Genomic DNA, 26,853 nt, shown 5'->3' with positions numbered 1-26,853 from the left:
TGCATTTATCCAGAAACACTATTTGCTTCCTTGTAAATTAAATGACTGTCGCAGGAAAACATGGATTACAGTCACTCATTAGGAAGCAGGGAAAGGGAAAGTGGACCCTACAAGGTACTGAATGATACAAAAAGTGTGATGGTTTAACGTCCATAGGCAGCTAAACACCACCATGTTGCTCTCTCACTCGTCTTCAGCAGAGAAGTGGAGAAAATATGATGAAAAAAGGATCACGGGTCTAGATAAGGATAACGAGATATCAAACCAATTACTGATACAGACAAAACAGACAAAACATTAGGGAGACAAATGTAATTTGTGAGCTGTCACTAACAAACGAGAGCAGTAAGAACTGAAAGCAACTACTAACGCCTCCATCCCCACCCAGCCTCCTTCACCTCCTCCTCCTGAGCAGTGCAAAGAAACGGCAAATTGCTCAACCCCAATGCTCAGAGCCTACAATGCTTCATCTCTGCTGCTCCTCCACGGTCACTACCTGCTGCTTTTCTCCTATTTCTCATCCTCTCTCCCACCTGCTGTTGTGCAGCAGCTTCTCCCTCTCCTCAGTCTGCTCTCGCAGAGCACATGCAGTAGCTCAGGGCTCAGCTCTGGCCATTGGCAGTCGCTTAGGAGCAGCTGGAGCTGGCTGCGATCTGACACGGGGCAGTGCGGGGCTCTGCTCACAGAGGGCAGCCCTTGCAACCTGCTGCACCACCCCACAACCAAATCCTGACCACGTAAACCCAGTAAAGCAGCAGAGCAAAATCAGACACAGGAAGATCACAGAAAACTAAACCCATAAGGCAATGTATCCTTTCTTTTCTCAAATCAAAGGCAACATGAAAAGGTAGGGGACTTCACCACACAGACACGATGTCAGTCACAGCACCAGGCAGCAGGTTCTTCCTTCATTCTGTTTAGTACAGTACATGAGCATAATCCTGTTGCCATCTTTTTCAGGCAGTAGCTGTGTTTTATTTTCCCCAGGAGAAGACAGTCTTGCCTATGCTACCCACCAAAACCAAAATGCTATGCTGCCAATAGACAGCTGTGTGACCCTGTGCGGCCTCTTCGCCAGTCCTGTCAACCAACGTAAATCTAGCCCAAGTTGTAGTGGGCAAGCAAAGAGTCATGTAGCTCCATCTGCCAGAGCAGGCCCTAACACTGCTATTCCTATTCGTCTTTTAACAGTGCTAAGGATCACCCCATTGCTGTTTGGCCAGCATGTTTGCTGGCAAATGAAAACTTCGCTGGCCCATTCCCAGACCCCGAGGCCAACTGTGTTGGAACAACCAACATTAATGCTATTAAATATGTGATTCTATGAGTCTGTGATTAATACTATTAAATACTCTTACCTTCCAAAATAGAGTGGGGAAACATGCTAGGAATCAATCCTGTACCATATACAACTTTAAACCAGTTTCTGGACTGACTAAGTGAGTGTCAGTCGGGCCAAGACAACTAATTATGGCAACGACTATGGTATAATTTAACAGTACAAAGGATCTATTTACAATATCTGTGAGCAGGCCTTGGCACTGCTAGTTTGCCAGCATTCAGGTAAACCTAGATATCTAACTTCTTAGGGCACAAAACTAAGCCCTCCATAGTCACCTAATCATCAGTAGTGTAATGCTTGACTCCCCAGGCTGCTCCAGCTCAATCTGTGCCAGACAAAATGAGCAGAAAGCAGAAGAGACTCTGCATGCTCCAATTACACACGTGGATAAAATCCCTTAGCACAAGAAGTAAAGAATCAAGAATTAAAAAGCCTGATTTATACCGAATTTTTGGAGACTTTAATATTGAAAATGTTGAACTCATTGCATATTCAAATAATACTGAAAAGTCACCTCTTCGGACTGTAGCACATAAACCATACAGCAGGTTCATTGGAAGCAGTATCTGGAGCTTATCCAGGTCAGCCCCCTGCTCAGAACAGGGCAGCTCTGCAGTTCCATCAGGCTACTCAGGATTTTGCCTAGGCAAGTTTTAAAAATACCCACAGGTGAATATTCCCCATCCTCCTTGGGCTGCGGCATTCTTCAGCTTCATGTTTTTTTCCCCCTGTATCTCAACAGGTTTCCGTGCCTGCAGCTCGTGTCAATTGCTTCTGTGATTATTGTTGTTGGGTTCGTTTGTTTATTTATTCGTTTGCTTTGTTTTGCATTCCCAAGAAGTCTGCGCAGCCACCTGCTAGGTATTAGAAAGGCAACAAGAACATCCCTACCTGAGCTTCCTTTTCATGAGAACAAGCCAACACAGGCCTTTCAGCATCTCCCCACATGCTGTGTGCTCCTGACTGCCTTGGTGGCCCTTCACTGGATTTGCTGCAGTTTTTCAACACCTCTCTATCCGAGGAGCCCAAAGCTGAGTATTCATTTTGTCCATGGTAAGGACTGACACATTCTCTTAGAATCAGTCATATTCTTACAGTCCAAATAACTAAATAGACACTATGGCACAGTGACAAAATGTTCACTTTGGTCACAATGGCAGTCATGGGATGATCTCCCTTGAACACTCCAAGGATTTGTAATAAAGAAGTAATTCCATTAGATGCCAAAACGTCAGATCTAGCATCTTTATTCTCTCACTAACAAGCACTGAAGATGTCAAAATTATACCTGAGACACAGATGAGTGACAGATAAGGCTGTGAGACCCTCATAAATCACAGCCACCATCATGTCATGTAGAAGTGACAGCATGGTGTTTAGTTTTAACCCCGTGTCTTAAAAGTATAAAAACACCCAAATCACTCGTGTTGCTTTTTATGATGTACAAGCTGGTAATTGAACTTCCAAGAGTAAACAATCCGTGAGGGAGCTGGATTGAAGTGAGAATTCCAAGTTCTCTTCTCTGTAACTGATGTAACTAGCATCCCAAAAAGATGCAGAGAAGGCAAGTCCCGCAGTGCGGTAGAGCAAAGCTGGGCTGTGACCCCATGCAGCTGGCCAAACTCGTTTCCTATTCTTCAGAAGAGGAAGACTGGATTTGGCACTCATATTTGCACACTTATTCAGGACAGCATCTCAGTTCTCTTGTGGTTTGTTTGTTTACTAAGTGCAAACAGAGCATGTTATATTAAACACTATACTAACATCGGTGACGTTAGTACTAACAAGTGATGTCATGTGTCAGATACATGGGGAAGGACACGCACAAATGCCAACACCATAGCTACATCTAATGGGAAGTCTACAGCTAAGTAAAGCCACGTCCCTGCCAGGAACCTTTTAAAGCCCACAAAGCTGAAATCCCACAGCAGAGCAATGAAAAGCACTTTATGTCCTGAGAGATGATAGAGAATGCACTTAGGAAGGCTGGGACAGAGTCACCCTTTGCTTTCTTTAATCTTGAATAGCTCCAGTACACTAAGAATAAATCTGATTCCCAGCTACAGTGAAACTTCCAATGCAAAAGTGCTTAAAGATATAAGCTGTGTTTTTGAAATATGGTACTTCAAACTAAAGTTTGGGTTTGAGGGACAGAGGGATCATCTTACTTTGCCATCTTTAATCCTGAACCTGCTTTCTAGAAGTTGTACTTCCCTCCAGCCTTACTACTGCTGCGTGCCTACACGGATTGACTCCACAAAGGCAAAGAATCAGAGGACTGAAAAGGACCTTTATAGGTCATCTAGTCCAGCTCCACTTCAATGAACACCACAGATAGATCAGGTTGCCCAGGGCCTGATCCAGCCTGGCTTTGAAAGTCTGCAGGGATGGGGCATCAACCAGAGCACCTCTGGGCGTCCTGTGCCAGTGCCTCACCACCCTCACTGTAAAAGACTTTTTCCTTATATCTAACCTAAATCTCCCCTCTTTAAGCTTGAAACCATTTCCCCTTGTTCTGTCACCACAGACCCTGCTGAAGAGCCTGTCCCCTTCTTTCCTGTAGCTCCCCTTTAGATACTGACAGGCCGCTCTCAGCTCACCTCGCAGCCTTCTCTTCTCCATCTGCACAGCCCAGCTCTCAGCCTGTCCTCACAGGAGAGCTGTTCCATTACTTTGGATCATTTCTGTGCCCCCCCTCAGGATGCACCACAACAGCTCCATGTCTCTCCTGCTCTGAGGACTCCACATCTGGAAGCAGTGCTCCAGGTGAGGCCTCAGCAGTGCAGAGCAGAGGGGCAGATCACCTCCCTTGCCCTGCTGGCTATGCTGCTTTGGATGCAGCCCAGGGCATGGTTGCTTTCTGGGCTGCAAGAGTACATTGTAGACTCATGTTCAGCTTGCCATCTGCCAGTACCCCCAGGTATCTTTTGTCAGGGCTGCTCTCAATCCATTCATCCCCCAGCCTGTGCTGGTAATGGGAGTTGCCTTGACCCAGGTGTAAGACTTTGCACTTGGATTTGCTGAACCTCATGAGGTTCACCTGTCCCCACTGCTCAAGCCTCCCCAGGTCCTTCTGAATGGCATCCCATCTCTCTGGTGCATCAACTGCATCCCGTAGCTTACTAGGGGTGCACCTGACACCACTGTTGATGTCACTGATGAAGATATTAAAGAGTATTGGCCCCAGTACTGACCCCCAAGAGACACCACTCATCAACAAACTCCATCCAGACACTGAACCACTGACCACCACTCTCCATCAAATCCAGTGTGTGGTGCACCGTGTCAAAGGTCTTACTACAATCCAGAGGGATCAGTGGCTCTGCCATTGTCCTCTGATGCAGTGACACCATCATAAAAGGCCACCAGGTTGGTCAAACAGGACTTGCCCTTGGTGAAGCCATGCTGATTCTCCTGTATCAGCCCCCTGCCTCCCATAGGTGAGACTGACAGGTCGGCAGTTCCAGGGTCATCTTTGTTACCCTTTTTAAGATGGGTATGACGTTTCCTTTTTTCCAGTCACCAGGGACTTTAGCTGATTGCCACGACTTTTCAAATACCTTCGAGGGTGGCCTGGCAGGCACATCAGCCAGTTCCCTTAGGACTCTGTGACACATCTCATCAGGACCCATAGACTTGTGGATGTTCAGGTTCCTCAGGCAGTCACAAACCTGACCTTCACTTACAGTGGGAGGGACGTTGCTTCCCCGATCCCCTCCTACCAAACCAAACGTTTGAGGGCTGTGTGGTAAGCAGTTATCAGGGGAAACAGGGGCAAAATACTTGTTAAGCACCTCAGCCTTCTCCTTGTCTGTTGTTACCAGCCTGTCTCTGTCACTCACTAGGGTGACACAGAGTATGCCCTCCTGGACTTTCCCTTCCTGGTTGAGGTACCTGTGGAAGCCTTTTCCGTTTGGCATCCCTTAGCCTTATCACTTCACTTTAGTATTCCCAGACTGGTAGGCTGATACTACTCTTGGATCTACTGTCTTCATATGCCTGGCCTCTGCCAGGGTAAATAAAACCCAAATCAGATGACACCAAAACCATACTGGAGAATTTTACCAGCTGTAACTTGCAGAGAATATCAGCTTTAATACTGGAATCAGTCTCAGTGACATAATGTCCAAATAATGGTGCTCACCACAATGAATGGGTTCCAGTCAGTTAAAGACTGTTTCCCAGCACAACTGCTTTTTATTACTTCTTCCTGGCGAAAAAAAGAAATTTGGGACAATGCCTATTAGTCACATCCACTACTTTGGTTACTCACTATTACTTGATTTTCTCCATGCAGATAGGAAAGACATAGGTTACTACTTTTAATGGCAAAACCTATTTGGGTTCAAAAGAATGCTTCCAGTCAGTTTAGTTTTCACATTACAGTAACTTCTAGATGTAGCAGAGGTCAAGGTCTTTTCCAAGGCAGCAGTTATTGCAGATGGACCCACAGATGTGGAATCTTGCTTTGAGATGGGTAACTAATAGCACAATGGAAGTGGGCACGTGCCAAGTGCCCAAGAACATCTTGAGCATCTGCACATTTGTTGACCTTAGGGTCAGACTCACCTTCCACATCCTGCCTCTTCTGCAGGCTCTTTCACACACGGCAGGTACACCTGAATGTGTTAACAAGTTAACATGCTGTAAGACTGTCAGGTAATACTTTTTCCACAGGCTGCCCATGGGGCTAGCAAGGCAGCAGGGCATGGAGAACACCTCCAGTGACTCTTCTTCCAGAATAAAGAGAGTGTCAATTCTTCCTATTCTTCATAGACCTCAGGATCTTAGGGGTGTTGTCTGACAGGACATTTTTCTCTTCCAGTGCATTACTATTTCATCTGAGCATCAGGTCTGTTTTCCACCAGTAACCTCAATGGCTCCCATTGCAAGTTAATCCTGCATGCCCTTATTTCACATAAGAATAGTGTGGGGACTTGAGAAGAAGATAAACAGAGCTTAAGTTAGGAAACACTTCTTTACAGAAAGGGTAGTTAAACATCAGAATAGGCTCGCCACGGAGGTGGTTGAGTCACCATCTGTGGATGTGTTTAAGAGCCGTTTGGAAGTGGTGCTCAGAGATATGAGTTAGCAGAGGGTTGTTAGAGTTAGGGTACTATGGTTAGGCTGCGGTTGGACTTGATGACCTTTGAGGTCTTTTCCAACCTGAGTAATTCTATGATTCTATGATTCTAAGAAACTCCCACCCACTTGTCAGAGGAAGAATTCTCTGAATCATAGAATCTAGTGGAAATACTGGAGCACTCATGCTACTTTTTCAACAGAGTAAAAGATCTTGAAGTATCAGAAGGACCAAATGACTGGCTATAACTGAAGGCTTCAGAAACAGAATCACTGCCTGAAATTCTATTTCCATTAGTGCAAGGGAGGTAAGTAACGAGGAAATAAAACACAACTGGTATTACCTGATCAAGTAACAAATTCTGTGGCTCTCTTTGGCTAAATGGGAGCAGACGTAGACCTGGAATTAAAACCTCGAGTGGAACCCTTTCTGTCCTCATTAACTTTTGATGAGAAGGCAAAAGGATTGAGGTAGGGCAGACATTCCTTTGAGGGAAATCATTCAGAAGCAAGTGACAGCACTAGCACAGGACAGGGTTCTTCTCGGTAACACGCAGTAAAATTTCTTGCTAAAAAATAAAACAGAAATCTTTAAAAAAACAAAACCAAAATCCACTTTACATTTACAGACTGCGGCTGAAGGATTCACTGCAGACTTAGCTACAGATTCTACAGTTACAATTAGAAGTGTTTGATTTATTAATGTGATCTCAAATCTTCTTATCACCTTTGTATCTAGTAGCAGAACTCATATAAAAAGTGTGAAGCTCCATTTTGCAGAGAGTAACTCAGTGTGTAAAGCTGAGCAAGTGAATAACATTTTGCAGGTCTGGGAGCCAAAGTGAGAATCTGAGGACACCAGTGAGCTTGGCTCCAAGAAGTCTCAGAGAACAAAGAAGTTTGGGCCTGGCAACAGTAAAATTGTACTATTTAATTTGCAGCAGAAAACAGTTGATTGTGGGCCATAAGTCATCCAGGTTACAAAGCAAAGAACAGCTTTTGCTTCAGCCAGTAGAAGACTGGGCAGGTGCATTAAATGCACTGCTGTGTGAAGGCCCTGAGTCTACCTGTCCATTCTATTTGTTAAGGCCCAGCAAAAGCATTTTCCTGAAGATGAGCACACTTCATCTACAGGCTGCCTGCATCTACACAGAAGCAAGATGTCAAGCTCGGAAGCAGTGGCAGCAGACCGCCTATTTTACAAGGCTCTCCAGCTGACATAATCTGCAAGTCACTTCTTGGTCTGCCTAAAATAAAGCACTGCGTGCTTGCAGCCTTACAGATTCCAGATTACCTTTGTTTCTCAGGCTCAGGATTCATCGCTGTGGTAATTTTATCATAATCTTGACTGACACCTGAATTATTTTAAGAGGAGCTTCATCAGCTCTGAACAAGTTACTCCAGTTTTTATTCAGAGTGACTCCATGGAAATATGTTGAAATGCTACAGACTTGTATCTCCTACGTTCTTCCTTTTTAGTTTTAGGAGCATACTCTGAATTCGCTTTTAGCTAATACTAATACTAAGGCAACAGGCAACCTTGATAAGGCTGGTTACTGCAAACAGTTACCATTCAGAAGGAGTGAGAAATACCCCCTTTATTTCCTCAAGCATGATACCGATACTGACACAAAGCCTGCTAGTGCTGTTTAAATTGCAACTTCCAGAACTTCCACTTACAACCACTGCATAGGGTTATACACTCCGCTATCATTTTCTTTTAAAAACCAAGTTGAACTTTGGCTTTGAGGAAGCTCTTGCCCAGAAGCCAACTTGAATGGAGTTTTTCATTATTATTTTTTAAATAGCAATTCTGTGCTTACAAAAACTACTCCATGTAAATCATTTTTATGACTACGCGATCCAGAGATGGTTTGAGTTTTGTAAAGGCAGTTGTAGAGTGATTTTAATTACCTGCTGCTTTGAAACAAAAAGCAGAACGTGCAAACTAACTAAAAACTGAAAAATAACTGACAGCAGCCTTCACCTCACTTTAGCATCACATTCTAAATAGGATTTTCATTTCAGTTTAGATTTAACAAGGTATTATATGCAAATTAAAACACAACTGGTATTTATTTAGCTTAAAACCTGGGTACTCGTGGGCTTTATTACATACAGATTGGCCTCTAAAAACTTGTTCTTAATCAACAGCTATACACAGAATACAGGTTCTGCACTGAATGTCAAACATATGCAGGGAGTCACATCTACAGGAAGGAGCATTCTGGAAGCCTGGTAGGTACCTTGAAGGTGAAAATCAGAGACCAAATCTATCATACTTGCATCGCACAGAGTCAACGTTTGAGCTGTTTTAAAGGCTGCCACATTCACAGTGAAAGGCCAAAGCACAACAGCTTTCAGCCCCGAGCACTCAGATCTGCTCAAGGACAGCCATGTTACATGGCATCATCTACCAGCAGCAATTGCAGCAGCTCCCCCACCTTCTCCTGCCGCCCTCATCCCATCAGTGCCAGCAGTCACTGCTCCTCATAGTTCCCCCTCCACAGCTTGGAGACCTTCTGTGTTTTAAGTATTTCACTGAAGACCAGGTTTAGAACTCAGTTACAAGCTTGCACTGTCAGAAGTATAGGGTGGAATATAATGTACCATGGATTAAAAGGATTTTATTTAATTGCATGTAATTCCTTCTAATTCACATGCTAGATCTGCTCACAGACAGACAAACTCAAAGTGCCCATTATTTATATGGTATAATAAATATTTATATGAGGAACCATGAAAGCTCTAGTTCAAGTCATATATACATCTGCCTTAAGAGGAAGAAACCAAAACAAACTGGGTTCAGTCGTCTTCTGTCATTGCATTAGTATGAAAAAATGCCAGGGAATGAGCATCTAAGGCACGGGCTTCTTTGCTGAACTCATTTTTTCTGTTCTTATCAGATCCACTGACCTAGAGAGAGTCGCTTCCGTCTGAGCTTCCTCAGGGCTTCATAAACACATCTGCTTTCTACACACCAGGTTACAGGAGAGAACCGATGTGTTGTGTAATAAAAATATTTCACTTCTCAGCAAACTGGGTTTAAGTTACGCACCATGAGCTGAAGCTAAGCTTTGGAGCTTTGCTCCTCCAGTCCTCTGCCAACTCAGAAACCAAGCCCAGATTTGTTTTACCCTACTCTAGTGGGCTGGTAACCCTGCCCACAGCAGGAGCCTGGAACTGAATGATCTTTGAGGTTTCTTTCAGGCCATTCTATGATTCTGGATCTGATGGAGAGAGACGGGATTCTTAGAGGAGATCTGAATCCCGGTATTAGAGGTAAGCTGGACATGTCTATCCTATTCCCAGTGGTTCAGGGGCTATTGCTCTAAAAATGTACATGTGAACATGTCAAGTACTTTTTATATGGTCAAGGATATTGTACCACTATATACTAAAAAGGGTTACTGAAGGGTTATGGTTTGTTTTGTTGTTTTTTTTTAACATCCAGGTTCTTGCTACTTAGGCTCTTAATTAGGTAGTTACATCATATACTCAGATTTGAGTAGGAAAAGTTCATTTTTAAATTAGCTTCTCTTGGCATAAGCTCAGAGACGCAGGCAGAGGCAGCTGTAAACAGAACGATAAAGGAGGCAAAGGGTCCCCCACGCTGAAGGATATTAATGGCTTCTTGCTAGCAAATAACCTTTTCTCCAGAGACCTCTCTATGCTCTGCATATTGCCTCTGCACATTGTCTCTGCACAAGCTAGCAGCAAAGTGGAAGCTTTATTAAGAGAGTTACAATAAGGTCAGATTCCTCTAGGAGCTCCTCAGAGTTCCCAGGGCATTCAAAGGAGAGGTCCAGCTGTTTTCTGGGAGTTTCCCATTGCAGTCAGCTGGCACACGTTTCAGTGTGTTTCCAGTTAAAAGCAGATCCTGGCAATTTTTCTCTTTAACATGACAGAGATAAGATGGAGTCCTTCACAACAACTTTCCCTTCTCAGATGCTAAGCACATTCATATAGAAGTAAGACAGACAGAGTGCACATGTTTGACAGGGAAATGGAGTGCTAAATCTGACTGGGGATTCCACAGTACTCAAAAGCAGCAGAAGGATGGCTGTGTTGTCCAGGTGTTCAAGGGCTGCAATGCACTGACACCTCACACCCCTCTCAATGAGCACCCAACACATTGCATGTCTCTTCAGAACCCAGGAAATTAACCATTAGCAGCCATTGTCTGCTCAACACTCCTATAGGAGTACAAGGTCTTCTTTTTCAAGGCAGAGCAAATTAAATGACGTATTCTATTACCTTGTGGTAATAGTGCCCTGCTGTGTCAGTGTAACTCTCCTCTGCAACCCTCAGTTCTTTCAAAGTCTCACCTGTAGATGATGGAAATTGCTAAATTCAACCCACACGTATATTTTATTCACAAAAGCAAAGGATGGAATTACATTTTCTGAACTGCTTTTCACCAGGAGAGAAAGATCTCTCCACCCATCTCTGGGACACCTACACGTTCTTCACTCATCAGTATCTCATGCTGCCTGAGTAAACTCATCACTGTAGACTTACCCAGGACCTACATCCCATGAGAAGGCCCTCTCTGCCAAGGCTCCTGGCATGACACAAATCATCATTCCAGTGAAACTGAAACAGAGTAAGTCTTTCACATGCAGAAGGTAGCTGGGTTCTGCCTTATGGGAAATGGTGCTGCTGTAAAGTCTGACTCAAAGCCATGTTTGTGAGATCAGCTCCTTGCTAGTGTTTGAGATCAAAGGCTGTCACAGAACAGCCCTTTCCATATTGCAGGGCTGTGGAAACGTGCAGAGAAGTGTTGCCTAGATAGAGAAAGCTTGTCATGATGTTTCTACCTGTTCCTGAAGGAACAGAGTTGCCTTCCAGGCTAGGTAAGCCTATGGCAGGAGCAAAAGTTGTGAAGCAGGCTGGGGGACTTTGCACACAGCTCCCAGAATTGCTGGTGGCAGCTGGGCGTACAGCCCCCTCAGTTCAGTACTGTGAATGGATGCATGCCTGTTATTTCTTGCAGTATGCTGTGGACAAGCATGATGCAAATATGCCTTTTGCTAATTTGGGTTGCAGAGGGATCCTACACTGGCTTCTCCTACAGGGCCAACAGAGGAGCCATAAGCACAGCCACCTTCCCCTTCCTTGTGTAACCAGAGCTCTTGCCCATTAAGTCACCTCCCACAAAACCTTCTTTTCTTAGCAAACATCACACTCAGTAGGGTGTCTGTGCAGCTCTTCTTCATACTTCGCTATTTGTTCCCTTAACTACAGCTTTGCTCCACCACCTCCCACCCCACTTTCTTGCGCCACACACCCCACTCTCAGCCAGGACAAATTTCAGAGCTTCGCACTTAGAAAGAAGAGAGGAGAAATTTACCCTGCGTGACTTTGATTTAAAATGAAGAGTTTCACTTTGCAGGGACATTCAAGAGTAAATCCCTGTGTTAGCACTTTGTCACCAATACATGCCCTTTTCTGCACTCTGAGGAAGGACAAAGGAGCAGCAGTGTGCTCAGGTGTGCTCTAGAAACCCATCCAGTTTTGTTGACTTGACAAGTTATTACCCAGCAGTCAAACCACCACTGCAGCAGTGTGCCTGCTTAGGCCATCCTAAAGAAAAACAAACAAACAACAAACAAAAGAAGGAGGCTAATGCTAACCTGTCAGACTTACCAGCTTCAGCTTATACTCCATAGCAACTAATGACAAAAGAAGTGCGCCCAAAGACATGTGTTACCTCCAGAGATGGAAGACAAAAGAAAGGAGACTTTCCCACCATGCATCCAAAACATGGGACTGTGTAGGAGATCCCGAATTATTCCACTGTACTGCAAGTGCTGAGATTTTTCCAGTTACAAAGCTAAAGCATTCGCCATGCAGCACAAATAATTTGACAGGGCCTGGTTCTACCACTCATCTACTGACACACACCACCTGCATATCATGTTTCCAAGCAGTCACCTCATGTGCTTCCATTTGAACAGCATTTAACTCCTTAAGGGCACAGGATCAGCAGCCATGAAACCAAAGATCTCCAGATACAGCTGAACAGATACCAGCACAGACAACAGCAGCCCCTCAAGCCACCTTTGCAGCCCCTTCTGAAGCCCTTCCCTCTCTAAAGGCAATTCCTTTGGGAAAGCGGTTAATCCCCTTTCACTTCTGCAGAAGAAAAGGTGGTGAAGAACACCAGCCGCGTGGTTTTACACTGAGGACATATTCTTTCTGACACAGCCTAAAACGCTCAAACTCATTTCATGTTGGCTCAAGAACAGACAGTTTTAGTGAATGTTTTGAAGTTTATGAATCTTCAGCACATGAACGTAAGAAACTACAATAGCCTAAAAGTAAAGAATCTGTTCAGAGGTGACTGTACTGTGATACAACATAGCAGCCTGCTTGTTGAATCTTTACCCCTTGCTTTAATGCTAATAAAATTTTAAATACAACGTCAAGGCTTGACTTAGCAACAGACAGACCATGACACCTACCAATAACACACATCTCCATGGTACAGATAGAGGGTATGGACTACCAGGAAGGCAAACAATGGAGTAAGAAATTCGAGGAGAATCCTGAAGTTTGATGAATCTGCCAGAAGTCTGCAGCTTCTTAACTGGGCTACGGCTTCTTCTTCTCAGTTAGACACTCATGACATAGCTCACCACTGGCTAAGAAAGCTCCACACATCAGGAGCACCACAGTGACGGGTTGCATGTTCTAGTCCTGCCTTTCCTACCCAGGCTCTCTGCCAGCACTGTGTGATGATGGTAAAAGAGATTAACTCGCTCAGGTTCCCAGATGAGCATGCTCTGTAAAGCCATTCCCCTCTTACCAATCATGGGCATCCCTAGGTTTTGGTACGGGCACTCCAGGCTGCCTCCTTGTGTCCTTCCAAAGATAGCAGAGTAAATGGCTATCACCATGCTCTTCTTACAGCTGAGCCGCAGCTTGTCATCTTCACAGGCTACTTTACTCTTGAACTCATCTAGAAGAAAACAAACAATTACTCAGCTGATCCAGAGGCAGACGCCCAGCATGATGGGAGCCTTATCTTCACCATGGTGTGACCTTGTCAGAGGCAGCAGTGGCCAGGCATCTGTCCAGAGCTGCACATCAGCTGCCAGAAGCTGATGCCAGCCTTATAACAACATTTGCTGGAGTAGCAGTGATCACTCGCATTATGCATTCTCTCACTGGCATTTTCAGAACACTGTTTAATCCAGCCCATGTGAATTCCAGTAAATAGGTGGGCATGGGAGTGAGGCATGGCAACTGAGAGATTTCCCCATAGGGATATTAGAAGTCTGTGGCAGGGGAAGGCAAAGACACATCTTCAGACACATTTCTCATCCACAGATCAGCCCTTCACACGCCAAGTTTCCATTCCACATTCTGCCTCTCAAATCCTTGAAATAGACAGCTCAAAGCCACAAAATATACCACAGTTTTTGTAAGACTGCTGCACACAAAAGAACAACTCAGTTCACATCTGCCTTAATGACTAAGCAATTATTTCACAAGAAAGCCTGTCATTCCCCATTCCCTTCTCTTTACTATTATCTATATTATAGGAACCCCCAGAGGTCCCAACCTAGAACAGGCCCTCCCCATGTACATCCGCTAAAACACCACAGAAGATAACACCGATTTGAAGAGCAGAGACAGCTATAAGCATGCAAGAAAGAGACAAAGAAAACCAATGCACATGCCTCAGGTCAACCCAGCTGACACAGGGCACAGCCAGGAATATGATGCCAACCTCCTCAGTCTCAGTAGAGTGGCTTCCCACTTGACTGCATTATTTACCATTAGAAATGTAGTCACAACAGGTCAAAGACTGCTCTCCAGCCCCAAGGTCAACTGATATCATTCAGTTTGCATTCACATTGCTGAACTTCTTTATTCCCTACCACAAGGTGCAGCATCTAAATGACTTAATGGGAAGGGTCCCTGACCCACAGTAACCTCCAAAGCATAATCAGTCATCATCTGAAATGCTGCTGGTTGTTCCAGGTCAAAACTGTGCCACAGTTTGTGCTAACAACTAAAGAGTGTAAACCATGATCAGCCAGCACCAGCAACTGCACCAGTCCCTGCGTGTACTACAGACATTATATTCATCTCTACGCACAATATCACAAATAGATATATTAGTTATATAAATATATATATGTGTGTGTGTATATATATATAGAGAGAGAGAGAGACTTCTGCTAAGTCCGTATTTTTAAAACTACATACTAAATGAGAACACAAGATAATAACTTAAGTATGGCTTAATGCTTAATATCTAGTTACTTTAATGCACATCTGGAATACTGTGACCAGTTCTGGGCTCCCCGTTCAAAAAAAGACAGGAATCTCCTGGAAACAGTCAGCAGAGGGTGACAAAGATGATGAAGGGCCAGGGGCATCTACCCTGCAAGGAAAGGCTGAGAGACAGGGGATTGTTCAGCCTGGAGAAGGGAAGGCTGTGAGGAGATCTCATTGCTGTCCCATCTACACCTAAAGCACGGGATGAACTCAATAGGAGTTGACTCTTCGTTGACTCTTTTCAGAGGTGAGCAACACTAAAACAAGGGGCAAAGGGCAGAGCTTGGGACACAGAAAGTTCCATACTATTGCAAGGAAGAAACTCTTCACCATCAGTGATGGAGCACTGGAACAGGCTGCCCAGAATGGTTGTGGAGTCTCCTTCTATGGAGATATTCAAGACCCTCCTGGACACCTTCCTGAGCAACCTGCTGTAGGGAAAGAACCTGCCTTGCAGGGGGTTGGACTGGATGGTCTCTTGAGCTCCCTTCCAGCCCCTGCAATTCTGCAATTCTGTGACTTAAGTCTTTACATGGGAGATGTGACATAATTCAACAGCTTTTGCTGTACTGTGACTACAGTCCCAGGAATCATTTAATCCTAATGGGAGCCAGACAGAAATGCCCCAGAGTTGAATCTGGGAAGAATTCAGGTTGGAAGGCTTCTCAGAACACAATCTGGCTTAACTCCTGCTAACAGCAGGGCTATCTTCTACACTGGATCAGTTTTTTCAGAAGAAACTACATGAAGGAAACACATATGATACCAAAGCGCACACATACTGATTTAAAAGAAGTGTCTAAGTGACTCCTTATGCTCATCTTGGGAATTCCTACTCAAAGCTAAAAAACAGCCCCTTCAAAATCTCCTGTTACCCCACGATCAGAGCAACCACCTGGAGAGTGGAAGCTCTGGCCCAAACCCACAGACCAGGTGAGACCTTAAACCTACACACCAGTTATTTGGGTATCTCATCTCCCTTCTTCCCTTTCAGCTTTGTATAAAAATCTCTGACAAATTCTAGCCTTCATCCCACTGCCAGAAAACTTTCAAACATACAAAATAGTTACGGAACAGGAAAACACCTTCTTATCCGGCTCTCCTCCCTGTAGGTGAAGACAGGATTAAGACATAACTCAATCATGGGAGAATGTGACTGTTAACAAACACACTCGGTAATACCTGCAGTGTCCAACCCACGGCCAGCTCTGCATGCAGAACAGAGACGGGAAGCAGCGAGAGAAGCTCTTTTTGACATCAGCGTATGCAGAGAGAGGATACCGCATACTGCTGTAACAAACCAGTCAGCCCACACTTTCTGCGTGGGTGTTTCAGCCACTGTCACCATTATCTGAATGACACACTGAATATACTGAGTTGTTATCTTCATCTCTAGATTGTTTTGGTGTTGTTTTTTTTCTGTTTCTTGTGGGATGGCAATGGGACCAGAGCTTTAGACTCGGTTATACAGCCTAACACCTAACAGTGTAGAACAGAAATTTAAAAACTTAAAACTTAAACTTAAAGAAACCAATGGTTTCAAGCTAAATGCACTAGGGCATTAAACTGCACAAGAGGGCAAGCTAGAACATAGTTGCAGCAGTACCACAGAAAGGAAATATACTTGTGACTGGCTGAAATGGGAAACAGTTGATTGACTTTAGAAAAAGAAAACTCCCAATATCCCCAAAGAGCAAGCGCTAGGGTCTGCTGTGGAGCTCTTGTTTCTTAGAAGGCAGTAACTCAATATCCTCTTCTGATTTATTACTAGCTACCACTCCCAATTAACAAGTAGAACTGACTGCTCAACTACATCTCCTGTGGACCATTTAAGGTCCTTAGAACCCTAAGTTCTGTTGATCGTTCAAAGTTAGAGTTTGTGATTTGGGAACTTGACTGGGATTATACACAGTGAGTATTGTAGCTTCTCCAGATGCCATTCACTCTTCTGCTGAGAGTCAGTCCAGGAGCTGAGAAAAATCAACAGCAAAGCACATTTTCAGCTCTTACTCTCAGAGCTGCTCTGAAAAATTACATTCAGAGCTGGTGGGGGAAACTGCCTGATGAGCGGCTCAAAGTACTAAACCAGGCAGTGAAGCTGACCATGCACTCCTTGGGGTCTAGTGCAAGGTGACGTGCTGCTGACGTGCTGCACTGTGGAGTAAGAGGGCTATGCCATCTACTTCAGACTCCTCAAAACAATCAGTGGAGAACAGGTTCTCTCTGTGTTCCTGGGCAACCTGACAGAAGTAGGGATAAACAGATAGAAAGCAATGTTACAGATGACATAAACCTCTGAAAGTATTTTCTGTTTCATTGCTCTGCCACCTCCATCTTAGCCAGGATGAACTAAAGCCAGCTGTCTTTCATCCAGACCCTGATGGCTGCCAGGCACTGGACAACTTTAAGGGCTGTGATCGATGTAAAAAGAAAAAAATACACAGCGAAGCATCAGCCATATGTTTACTGGTTAATAGCGTTGTATAAATATTGAAAAGAACTGAAGCAGCGTAAGTGACATAAGAGGTCTGGGACTAGAAGTGAATCTGCATTTTTCTCTCTTGTTCTCCCAGGCAGAGCTGGCCTCCTCTACATCAGTCACAATCTGGCCCTAACCCTGCTCTAACTGCTACAGTCTGAGTATAATTCAGTCCAAATACAAACATTCCTATTAGTGGGTTTCATGTTTCACCCTGAAAAATTAAACACACTTAAATGGTCTAGGAAAGGTGGCAGTGATACTCAGCAAATGGCTTACTCCACTCTAATCCCCCATGCAGTCATTTGTAGGGCAAGAGAGATTTACCATGATTAAGATATTTGCTGAGGGTAATATCCCTTCTATTACTGCCTGTTTTCAGATACACTGGCTTAAATACAGCTCAGAGAGAGAAACCAAGGAGGGAACAGCTGCAGGCTTTTCTAGGCACATTTTAGAGGTCAATATATGACATTATGATAACATAGCTGGAACAACTGAGAGAAAATAATCATAAATGTTTCTAATGGAAAAAAAAATGGCTCTCTCAAATAACAAAGTAAACAAGAACCATTGTGATAATAGAATGCATATGAGAACACCAAAATGTTTAACCTGCAGTAAATCAAGCTGGTGTTTTAAGGACATTTTCACCTGTGGTCTGCGAGTATTTTCTGAATGACCATAACTGAGAAACTCAAATTGTAACTCAGCTGGCTGAGCCTCTGCAAGATTTGGGGAGATAAAAGCTCTTACAAAGATTTCATCTCCAACAAAACGATGGAACTCCTTCATGCCAGAAGTCTACTTTGTCTAAAACTATTTTTAAATAGAACAAGCAGTGGGAAAATAAACTGAAATTTCACTAATTAAAATAAGCACGGTTCACATAATCAGTGCATAAAGGTTGACCTATTTCCCAGATCAAAGAGCTGGAAAGACACGGAAAGAGGACTCTGTCTTCCTCACAAAGTCCCAAAGGACTTCAAACTCAGAGGCAGGGATCTGAGCAAAGAGGTTGTGTAGGAAACGAAGCTGGTCTCACCTACAGTGGATGTGTCCTGCAGAAGGCCACAGCCCATGGAGCCCCACGGGAGCAGCCCGGGCCGCAGCGAAGCTGATGGAGGAGCCCGCGGTGCAGCAGGAGGGCTGCGGGAGCTGCCGCCCGTGGGGACGGCGTGGAGCAGCGGCTGAAGGTGGGCCCTGCGGGACGGAGCTGCACCGGGCACTGCTGGGAGAGCTGCGCTGCACACGGGGATCAGCAGGGGAAGGACGGTGTGCCCGTGGGAGGTGTGCCCGTGGGAGGGAGCCACGTGGAGCAGGAGTGGAAGAGACTAAATGAGGGCTGACTGCAGGCCCCACACCTGAGCTACATGGGAGGTATCAGGCAAAATAAGGTTTTTAGTTTGCTATCAGTAGACAATAAATTACATTCATCTCCCTTACGCTAAATCTGTTGCGCCCATGACAGCAATTGGTATCAAATTTGCTTGTCCTTATCTCAACCTACATGTGTTTTTCATGGTATTTTCTCCTCCTGTTCCATTGAGGAGGAGTGAGAGAACAGCACGGCGAAGCTGAGCTGCCCAACAGCGTGAAATCACCACAGATGGTAATTTGTGTGATCTATTTTATTCATGATGGCAGTAGATAGCATTGGTCTATGAAAAAGGGCAAAGAGGCTCCTCACAGAGCCACTACCTCCACAAGAACAGCATTAACAGCACACGTCCAACGCACTGCATTGCTCTTCCTGCACCGAGCAGATACGGATAGGTTTCAAAGTTGAAAAAGTGAAATACGTAGTTGTAACACTGCAATGTGATGGAAAGCAGTAGTCACAAGAGTAGCAAGGTCCTAGACTGTAGCAAGTGGGGACCTGCTCAAATGCAACAGCATTCCCAATAGAAGGGAAGGAGAGAAGCTGCTTACCTTCAGCAGGCCTCAGGCATGCAGGGATCCCCAGAGAGATCCCCTTGCCTCCACTGCCAGCTCTTAAACCAGGGCTGGGAAGGAGTGAATCCCGGCTCCAGTCCTTCTGGTCACTCAGTGCATTGCATTGCATACAGCTGAGCTCCCCTGGGCTGGCCCTGCTTTCCCACCAGGTGCTCCATCACTGCTTCAAGCTGCGACTCAGCATTTCGGCTACAGCAGTGGAAATGGGACAGTACAAATGGAATGCATAATAATTTAGTCATAAGTTAAAATTCAGCTTTCACGGAGACGAAGAGATCACCAAATTATTGTGATTCAGGCAGAAGAATATATATATATATACATATGTGTATACATATATATACATATATGTGTGTATTTTATATATATACACACATGCACATATATATACATATATAAACATTATATATGAAGAAGTCATCACACTGCAGTTTTTTTGTGTCAGCCTTAAGGAAAAAGCCAAAACAAGACTTATCTGTAGAAAGTGGAACTCTTTGCTAGGGATGTGATCACCTCACACCATAATTCACAGTCTCTGAGGTCCGAAGGCCCTTCTGGGGACTGTCTAGGGCAAGCCCTGCGTTTAAACTACTGTAAGCTAGAGCAAGTTGCTCAGTGCCGTGTCCAGTGGAGATTTTAATGTCTCTGAGGACTGAGACTTCACAATCTGCTTGGACAACCAATTCCAGCAACCTTGCTGACCACACGAGAGATGAGTATCGCTGGTATCTGTCTCTTCTGGAGGAACTAAAGAAATAAGTCTCCAACACAGGAAACCTATTAAACGCCAGTACAGACAACCAAGTAGCACCTTGAAGTAGAGTGCTTGTGCAACAGATCAGCCCATGAATTGCTCAGCTTAATATACCCATCCAGTATCTTAGCATGTGACACTTATTTCTGCTTTTACTTATTATTGTTTCCCCCATATTCCCAGAATCCAGGGTATACCTTCTGCAAGAAAGAGAATTCGGCCACTTCCAATTATGAATGATGTACTTTGTTTCCTGAGTTCCAGGGCTTCACCTTTATCGGTATGAATCTGCTACACATTCATCTCTGGATTTGTATAAATCCATATCAGTCAAGTCAGCCTTCCCTTAGGTGTAAGTAGCTAAAGACCTTTCCAAGACAGCTGAGATCTCCAGAATCCTCAATACAGTGTTTCCTCACAAACGTGAACTGTGGACTATGTGTTCATTCACTCATTTCAACATCCATGATCTTTGATATTTGGCCCCTTTAATTTGGAGCATAAACAAATAATGTCACAAATTCATACATTCTCAAAGAAATACCTTTTAACATCACTTAAATTCAAGCCTCCCTCAGATAAGCTTTTTCTGAAGATGCTCTAATTTAACTTGTAAAAACTGCTGTCTGCTCTCTTTCATGGCATGGAGCACAGCGCTTCTGCAAAAGAGAAACTGAAACTCTGAAACAAGCAACTTGCATGACAGCCCAGAGTTATACCAAGTAAGCAGCTTGGTAACTTGAAGGTACCCTGAAATTTCAAGACTGCTAAATTCTGAAGCTCTGAAATGATTTCAACAAGATTATTCTCTGTTAACAACCTTGTCAGATTCCTTTAAAATTACAGGCCTGATGTACCCATTCAATTTGCAGTGTTTAAGAGGAGCCTTTCCCCACTGTTGCTTTCATTAGTCTGAAGCAGTTGTCATTTTATATTCTGCTCCATAAAGTCTGACAGTGCTGCCAATTAACTACTCTGTTCCATTCCCAAAGTAGACTCCAAACACACTGAGTTGCGCTTTCCTGCAGGACAGAATAGTACGATTATCTAATGAGGAAGAAGAGAGCAGTATCCAAACATATACACTACACTCAGATGAGAGTTAAGGAGAACACCTGGGAGCAAAGAACAAATCTTTCATCCCACTTCTTCCATTGATGACTTCAGGCTAATTTTCTGAAGTGGGTATGACTGAACAGTTATTTTCTTACCTAACCCTCAGCCTCACCGTTTATTACTTCCTTCCAATGTCTTGAGAACCCGCTGGCTCACTGTCAGCAGTGACAAAGACAGTCAAGGCCCTTCCTGTTTTATAAGAAGTGGTAGCTTGATACAGAAGAGAGAAAATTGCCAAAGCTGGTTATAGTTGTTGCATGGTCCCACCAACTAACCTGTGTGGATGTAAGACATGGCTGATGAGCCTGTGGTGCATTAAAGAGAGCATGGCCAGCAGGTTAAGGGAGGTGATCCTCCCCTCTACACTGCCCTGGTGAGGACACATTTAGACCACTGTATCCAGCTCTGGGCTCCCCAGTTCAACAGAGACAGGGATCTCCTATGAGGAGTCCAGCTGAGGGCCAATGGACAAGGTTACCTACAAAAGTCATGGCCTATGATTTATACAATCCAGGCAGAATGAAAGGAGGGAAACATGAGGGTGTGTCTTTCATCCCAATCTGGTCAATGGAACCCAAATCCAGCAAAGGGAATGTTTCCATCCACATCAGTAGAAAGCATCCTCCTTTTCACCATCTCTCTGTTCTCCCTTTTATTAGGGCACTGTGGAGCCTGAAAGGGGGCTGGGATCTTTAGCTTCCATGTTTTGTTTTTCTTCACACTGTCCCAGGGCAGCAGCAGTTTCCTTCTCCTCCCCTCACTCACACGCCCCAGGGACAGAACTGATAATAATCTCAGCGCTTGTGATAATGAAATCACATGCTCCTATTAATCCTGCTCTTGACAGTCAAATAATTGGCGTGTTCCAGAGATGGGCTATTTGACAGCACCTGAAAATCTCTGTGCACCAATGACTTAAAGCAATATTGATCATTCTCAGTAAGATTTCTCTGACCCAGATCGCAGGTCGATGGACCTATGCTGTTATTTATAGCATTCCGTTATTTACACCTTTTCATGGCTACAGCACTTGCTGCCTTAAGTTTTATTGCTCTTATAAATTTCCTGAGCCACATTAACAGTTTTGAACTAACACAGATAAGCAAGAGCAAGTTGATGAATACAGGAGGTAAAAGACAGATTTCTTCTACCTCAGCGGCTGCCCCAGGAAAATGTGCCACTTCAACAGCCCCCACTTCATTGCACTGCTTTGGAAAGGCTAGCCCACCAAAAAAGCAATGCAGCAAACAATACAGTGACCTTTTCCTGCCACCTATAAAGCTGTCTTATGAAGTAGATGAATGCTTTTCTGAAAGGACTGATAACTACTGAATTACCAGCCTATCCCAGCACTGAAATTAATCACCAGTGCTAAAGGCACCAGGAATATATTCAGATCCCTCTTTGCTCCCGTCTGAAATTTCTTTACATGGCCCTCCATTCCTGCTCACAGCATCTGCGAATTCTAACTAGAGAGTGAAAGCAAATAACAAAACCAGCTTCTCACGCAGCATTCACTGAACGCAACAGAAAAGATGTAACCCTTAGTCCAGAAAAAACAGTAGCACCTCATACTGGAGTCAATACTGTGGAAAGGGTTTGCAGAGGAACTATAAGGCAATCAAGATGCATTCGCAGCCTATGTCTGCCTTCCATAACGTCCCACCCAATCTTCTCAGTGAATCCATTTGAAAAATGATGAACAGAACCATCAATTCTCCAACACGTGTAAGGTGCCCATATATGAACCTTCAAATTCACCATCAATAGGGAATCACCGACACAGAGGATGACTCTATAACTCCTTGATAGCTGCGGAAGCTCTGGCACAAGTCATGGTATTACTTTGTTCATAAATGTTTTGAATTACCATTGCCAAAAAAACACGCGTCCTCACTGAAAGGCAGCCCCGTCTGCGACAGCAGCTGCACCACCATCTGATAGAAATTATTACTATGTGATAGGGACCAAACTCAATGACAACATTTTGATCAGAATATCCACTTAGAACTCCTAATTGATTTCCAAATTAATTTGCTTTATAATTAGAATTCATTAGTGCTGTTAAGAGAAATAGTTATCTGACTTTGGCAAGAACATCAGAATGAGCATTCCCGTGTCTGAAAAACAGCAATAGATGGTTCACTGTGCTTTGTACATAGAATTAAATCTATGGTGAGGAGAATAACTGCCTGCTCTTTTCAAAGCACTCATCCAGGTCAATTTTCAGGCATAAATCAAAGCTGGGCAGGCCCCAAACTAGAACAAAATGACCTCCCCCACCCCTTTTCTCCTCCTGCCCCCATAAAAACTTCTGGCACTTTACCCTTTGCCAACAAATGCAGCCTTTCCAGACACATTTCTCAAAGCCTAGAGAAAGGCTTTCACAAATAGATCCTTGCATTGTCACAGAGAGATTTAAGCTGCAACTGGAGTGCAGGTCACAATCCAAGCTTCCTGAAACTTCATCAGGTTTTAGGTTTGTATTTGTGAATAGAAGAGAGAGCAGCACAGTTTGGATTTACACTTCGCTAAATGACAAAGGTTATGGGGAAGCTTCATAACCACTACCCCCCTGTTATCACACCCACGTGCTCCGTGCAGCATTTAAATTAAATAAAAATAATTTTTATTTGGGAAAAAATACAACACAACAAATGCCACCACCAGACAGAAATTCTCTCTCCCGCTGTCCTGGAAATCATAAGCTAAAATAGCAACTGCCTGGGAGGAAAGAGAGAAATGTCACCAGAGCATTGCAGGAGGATACAGCCCAGGCCATGCAGAAGGGGCAGGGCATACAGGACAGAAAGGCAATGGCAACAAGTTGGGGATGAGGAGAGAAGGGAAAGGCAGTACATGGAGCACGTATTGGCAAAGCCATGTAAACATGGTCAAAGCCTTCTTTATTATTAACAATACTAGCAGGGAATGGCAACTTAAACATCCTAAATAATCCCCTTGCAGAGACAAACATTTATGTCCATGTTTTGTCCAGGGGCTTTTAAAGTAGAAAGCGAAAACAAAGAAGCAAAAAGCCAGCATGGGCAAACAGACACTGCATGAAGGCAGATCAACTGCTGCTCCTACAACAGCCAGAGCAGCAACCAGCCCTGGAGAACTCTGCTGTGGTGACACTGCTGGGATGCAGACAAGTGACGTTATGGCTTCAGTATGACTTGAGCAGCCCCAGAAATACTGTTCCCTGCCATGATCAGATCATGCTGCCCCTCCAGAAAGTCTGGCACACAGAGCAAATATTTACTAACTCACAATCACACACGATCTGTCTGTGGAGTGAGGGGGGATGAACAAGCTCCAAATTGTTTAAATAACATTGGTGAATCCAGATTTCAGTAACAGGGAATTCACGCTAGACCAACTAAATAATATGTCAGTTCCCCCTAATTATGTGTTTCTGTAGCCTGCCCAGTAATTATACTTAATGAGTCTGAATCGAATCGGCATGTTACCTGAAAAATAATTGGATTTGGATGCCATTTGTTAATGATTCTGGAAGGTACCCTGGAGATTGAAGTTCTCAGCATGCTCAGCCTGACACGAGGCCCCACCGTGCTCTGGATGTTGTAGATCTCTGGCCACCTCAGTCCTGATAAGCTAAATGTGCCAGGTCTCTGGTGCTGAGGTCAGCTGGCATGGAAGAACTCATAGCCATTATTATAAACTTTCTTAGCCTCTAAAACAGGGTGACTGTGTCCAAACCTTCTATTGGAAACCATTCCTGGCCAGTGCTGAACATCACATTTGGGCCTGGGAGTTGCTCAGGGCAGCACTGGTTGTCCTGCCTTCAGCAGAGCCAGGGCCCTTATTGGAGTTCCTGTACCCACAGCAGCTCCTTGGCACTGTTTGTTTGAGGCTACATCAACACTTGCAGAGAATAGCTTCAGGTCTCACTGTTGGGAATAACACTCCTCATCCTGCAGGGACCCTTTGGGGACCCTTAGTGAGGCTGCAGGTTAGCAGGATGATCTGCTAAAGCTGTCCCAACCATATACCCGAGTCCTCCAGAAGCAGATGAGTGTTCTCCAGACCCCAGAAGCAATTAGATTACTGGGGGCCAGCACAAGATTTCCTAAACCACACAAGCCATTGTATTTCTCACTACCTCTAGTCAAATAAACACTGTGCAAGCAGACTCCAAGCAGTTAGTGCAGCACACCCTGTTTCCTGGAGCCGCATGATTTGGAACATCTGGGGCTTCCAGATTCAGCGTGATACACTGGTCTGTATTTCCTTGAAATTCTGCCTCTAAGAAACCCAAATAGCACCTTGCCTTATGAATCAACCCCATAACACCAGTGAGCATTGAAATCACTAGATTTCAAATGCACCATAACGTCCAAGAGACATAAATGCAGTCACCGTGGCTGGAAGGGATGGCTGTATCTTCTATAGTTCTTCAGCAAAGGTGTAAGTAAGCACCACTAACTTCAGTACTGCTTTCTCTTCTTAGATAACTACATCTATTTAGGGAACTGTTGAGGCTTGAGTGCAATTCTAAAAGCAGAAGGGCTTCAGTATCTTTATTTTTTATTTTTTTTAATATCCCGTCCAAATCTGTAGGCCAGTTCCCAAAGTGCTTCTCATATCTGGACACAGAAAGCCTCACGTTCCTTCTGCCTCAGCAAGCACTTAACCAAGGCATCTACTTCAGTAGCAGGATCACATCAGGCTCCCTCAATAGGCAAAAAAAAAAGAAAAAAGATGAGAAAAAAAAAAAAAAGAGACAAACATCTGAATTGTATGAATTGTATCCTGGAGATCTTACGTGCCTCTTAGTAAAGCACTACTTCATGCCTGCTGTTCAAAAGGACAAATTCTGGAAAAGAGACATAGCCCAAAAAGTTGCATCTGTCTTCTGCAGTCTTCGGGAGTTTAAAGGAGATGATCTTTGAAAGATCCTTCCAATCTAAGCCATTCTACAACTCTGACAACGTTACGGATCAAAGCACGCGTCAGGCAGTGAGCTGCCACCAGTGACCCTGTGACAACTACAGATGCTCAGACTTCCTGGAGCAGACCAACATTTCATGGGACCACAGCTTTTGGGATCTCTTATTAAGCATGAAGGCGTTCCACTGGATTCATCTGTAGAACAGAAGAACTGAGCAAAATCTATCACGGTCCTGCATTCTGCATTCTATGGAACCATCTTCATTAGTCTTCCCATTAACATTCTTTCTCTGAACAGCAGAGAGAAAAGGTTTGGTTACCGGACTCCAGCACTAGATTCTTTCTCTGAGACTTAAAGTTTTGAATCATCAAGGAAAGGTAGAAAGTGCACTGGTATCTCTATGCAAAGCTAATCCTCATAGATTTTAAACTCGTTATTAATCCAGCAGCTTTGATCAAGGTTTGCTTAGTGGCCAAGTCTTCCTGCCAGGTTACTCTTTTACCCTGCAAAATGGGAGCTGCCTGAACAAAACGTCTTGGGGAAATGTTTTTAAGCAACTTCCCCTGCTCTGTTTTTCAGGAAAATCACTTACCCGGTACATACACATACACCCGGTACATATACACACTTTCTTTTCCAGCAGAGCTGTAATTAGCACAGAATGCCAAGCCAGAAATATTTATGCACAGATGGGATCCTGAAGTACTTTTAGAAGTTCAGTGCTGGCCTCAATAGCCAGATTTCAAGTGAGCTTTCATACAGAACCCGAAGGTTTATGAGGGCTTGTCAGAACACCCTGCTAATCACTCCTGCTCTGCAGAGATGTGCTTCTCACCTAACAGGGAATGTTCCAACCTCTCAGAAAACCCCACAGTAAATGCAGGTGCTACATTACCAACTTCTCATTTGAATTCCTC

The 26,853-nt window shown here is 44.2% G+C and overlaps 1 protein-coding gene across 1 annotated transcript in view; it reads right to left on the bottom strand.

The window, feature by feature from the left end:
* Positions 1-26,853, bottom strand: part of LOC140250245 (protein eva-1 homolog C-like) — a 158,102-nt gene that overhangs the window by 86,641 nt on the left and 44,608 nt on the right. The window contains exon 4 of the mRNA XM_072332827.1: positions 13,236-13,388. Within this exon, the coding sequence (XP_072188928.1) occupies positions 13,236-13,388 (153 nt within the window). The remainder of the gene's footprint in view (positions 1-13,235; positions 13,389-26,853) is intronic.

Source organism: Excalfactoria chinensis, chromosome 3, assembly GCF_039878825.1.
Source record: "Excalfactoria chinensis isolate bCotChi1 chromosome 3, bCotChi1.hap2, whole genome shotgun sequence".
Lineage (NCBI taxonomy): Eukaryota > Metazoa > Chordata > Aves > Galliformes > Phasianidae > Excalfactoria > Excalfactoria chinensis.
This window is presented reverse-complemented; position numbering and strand designations above follow the sequence as displayed.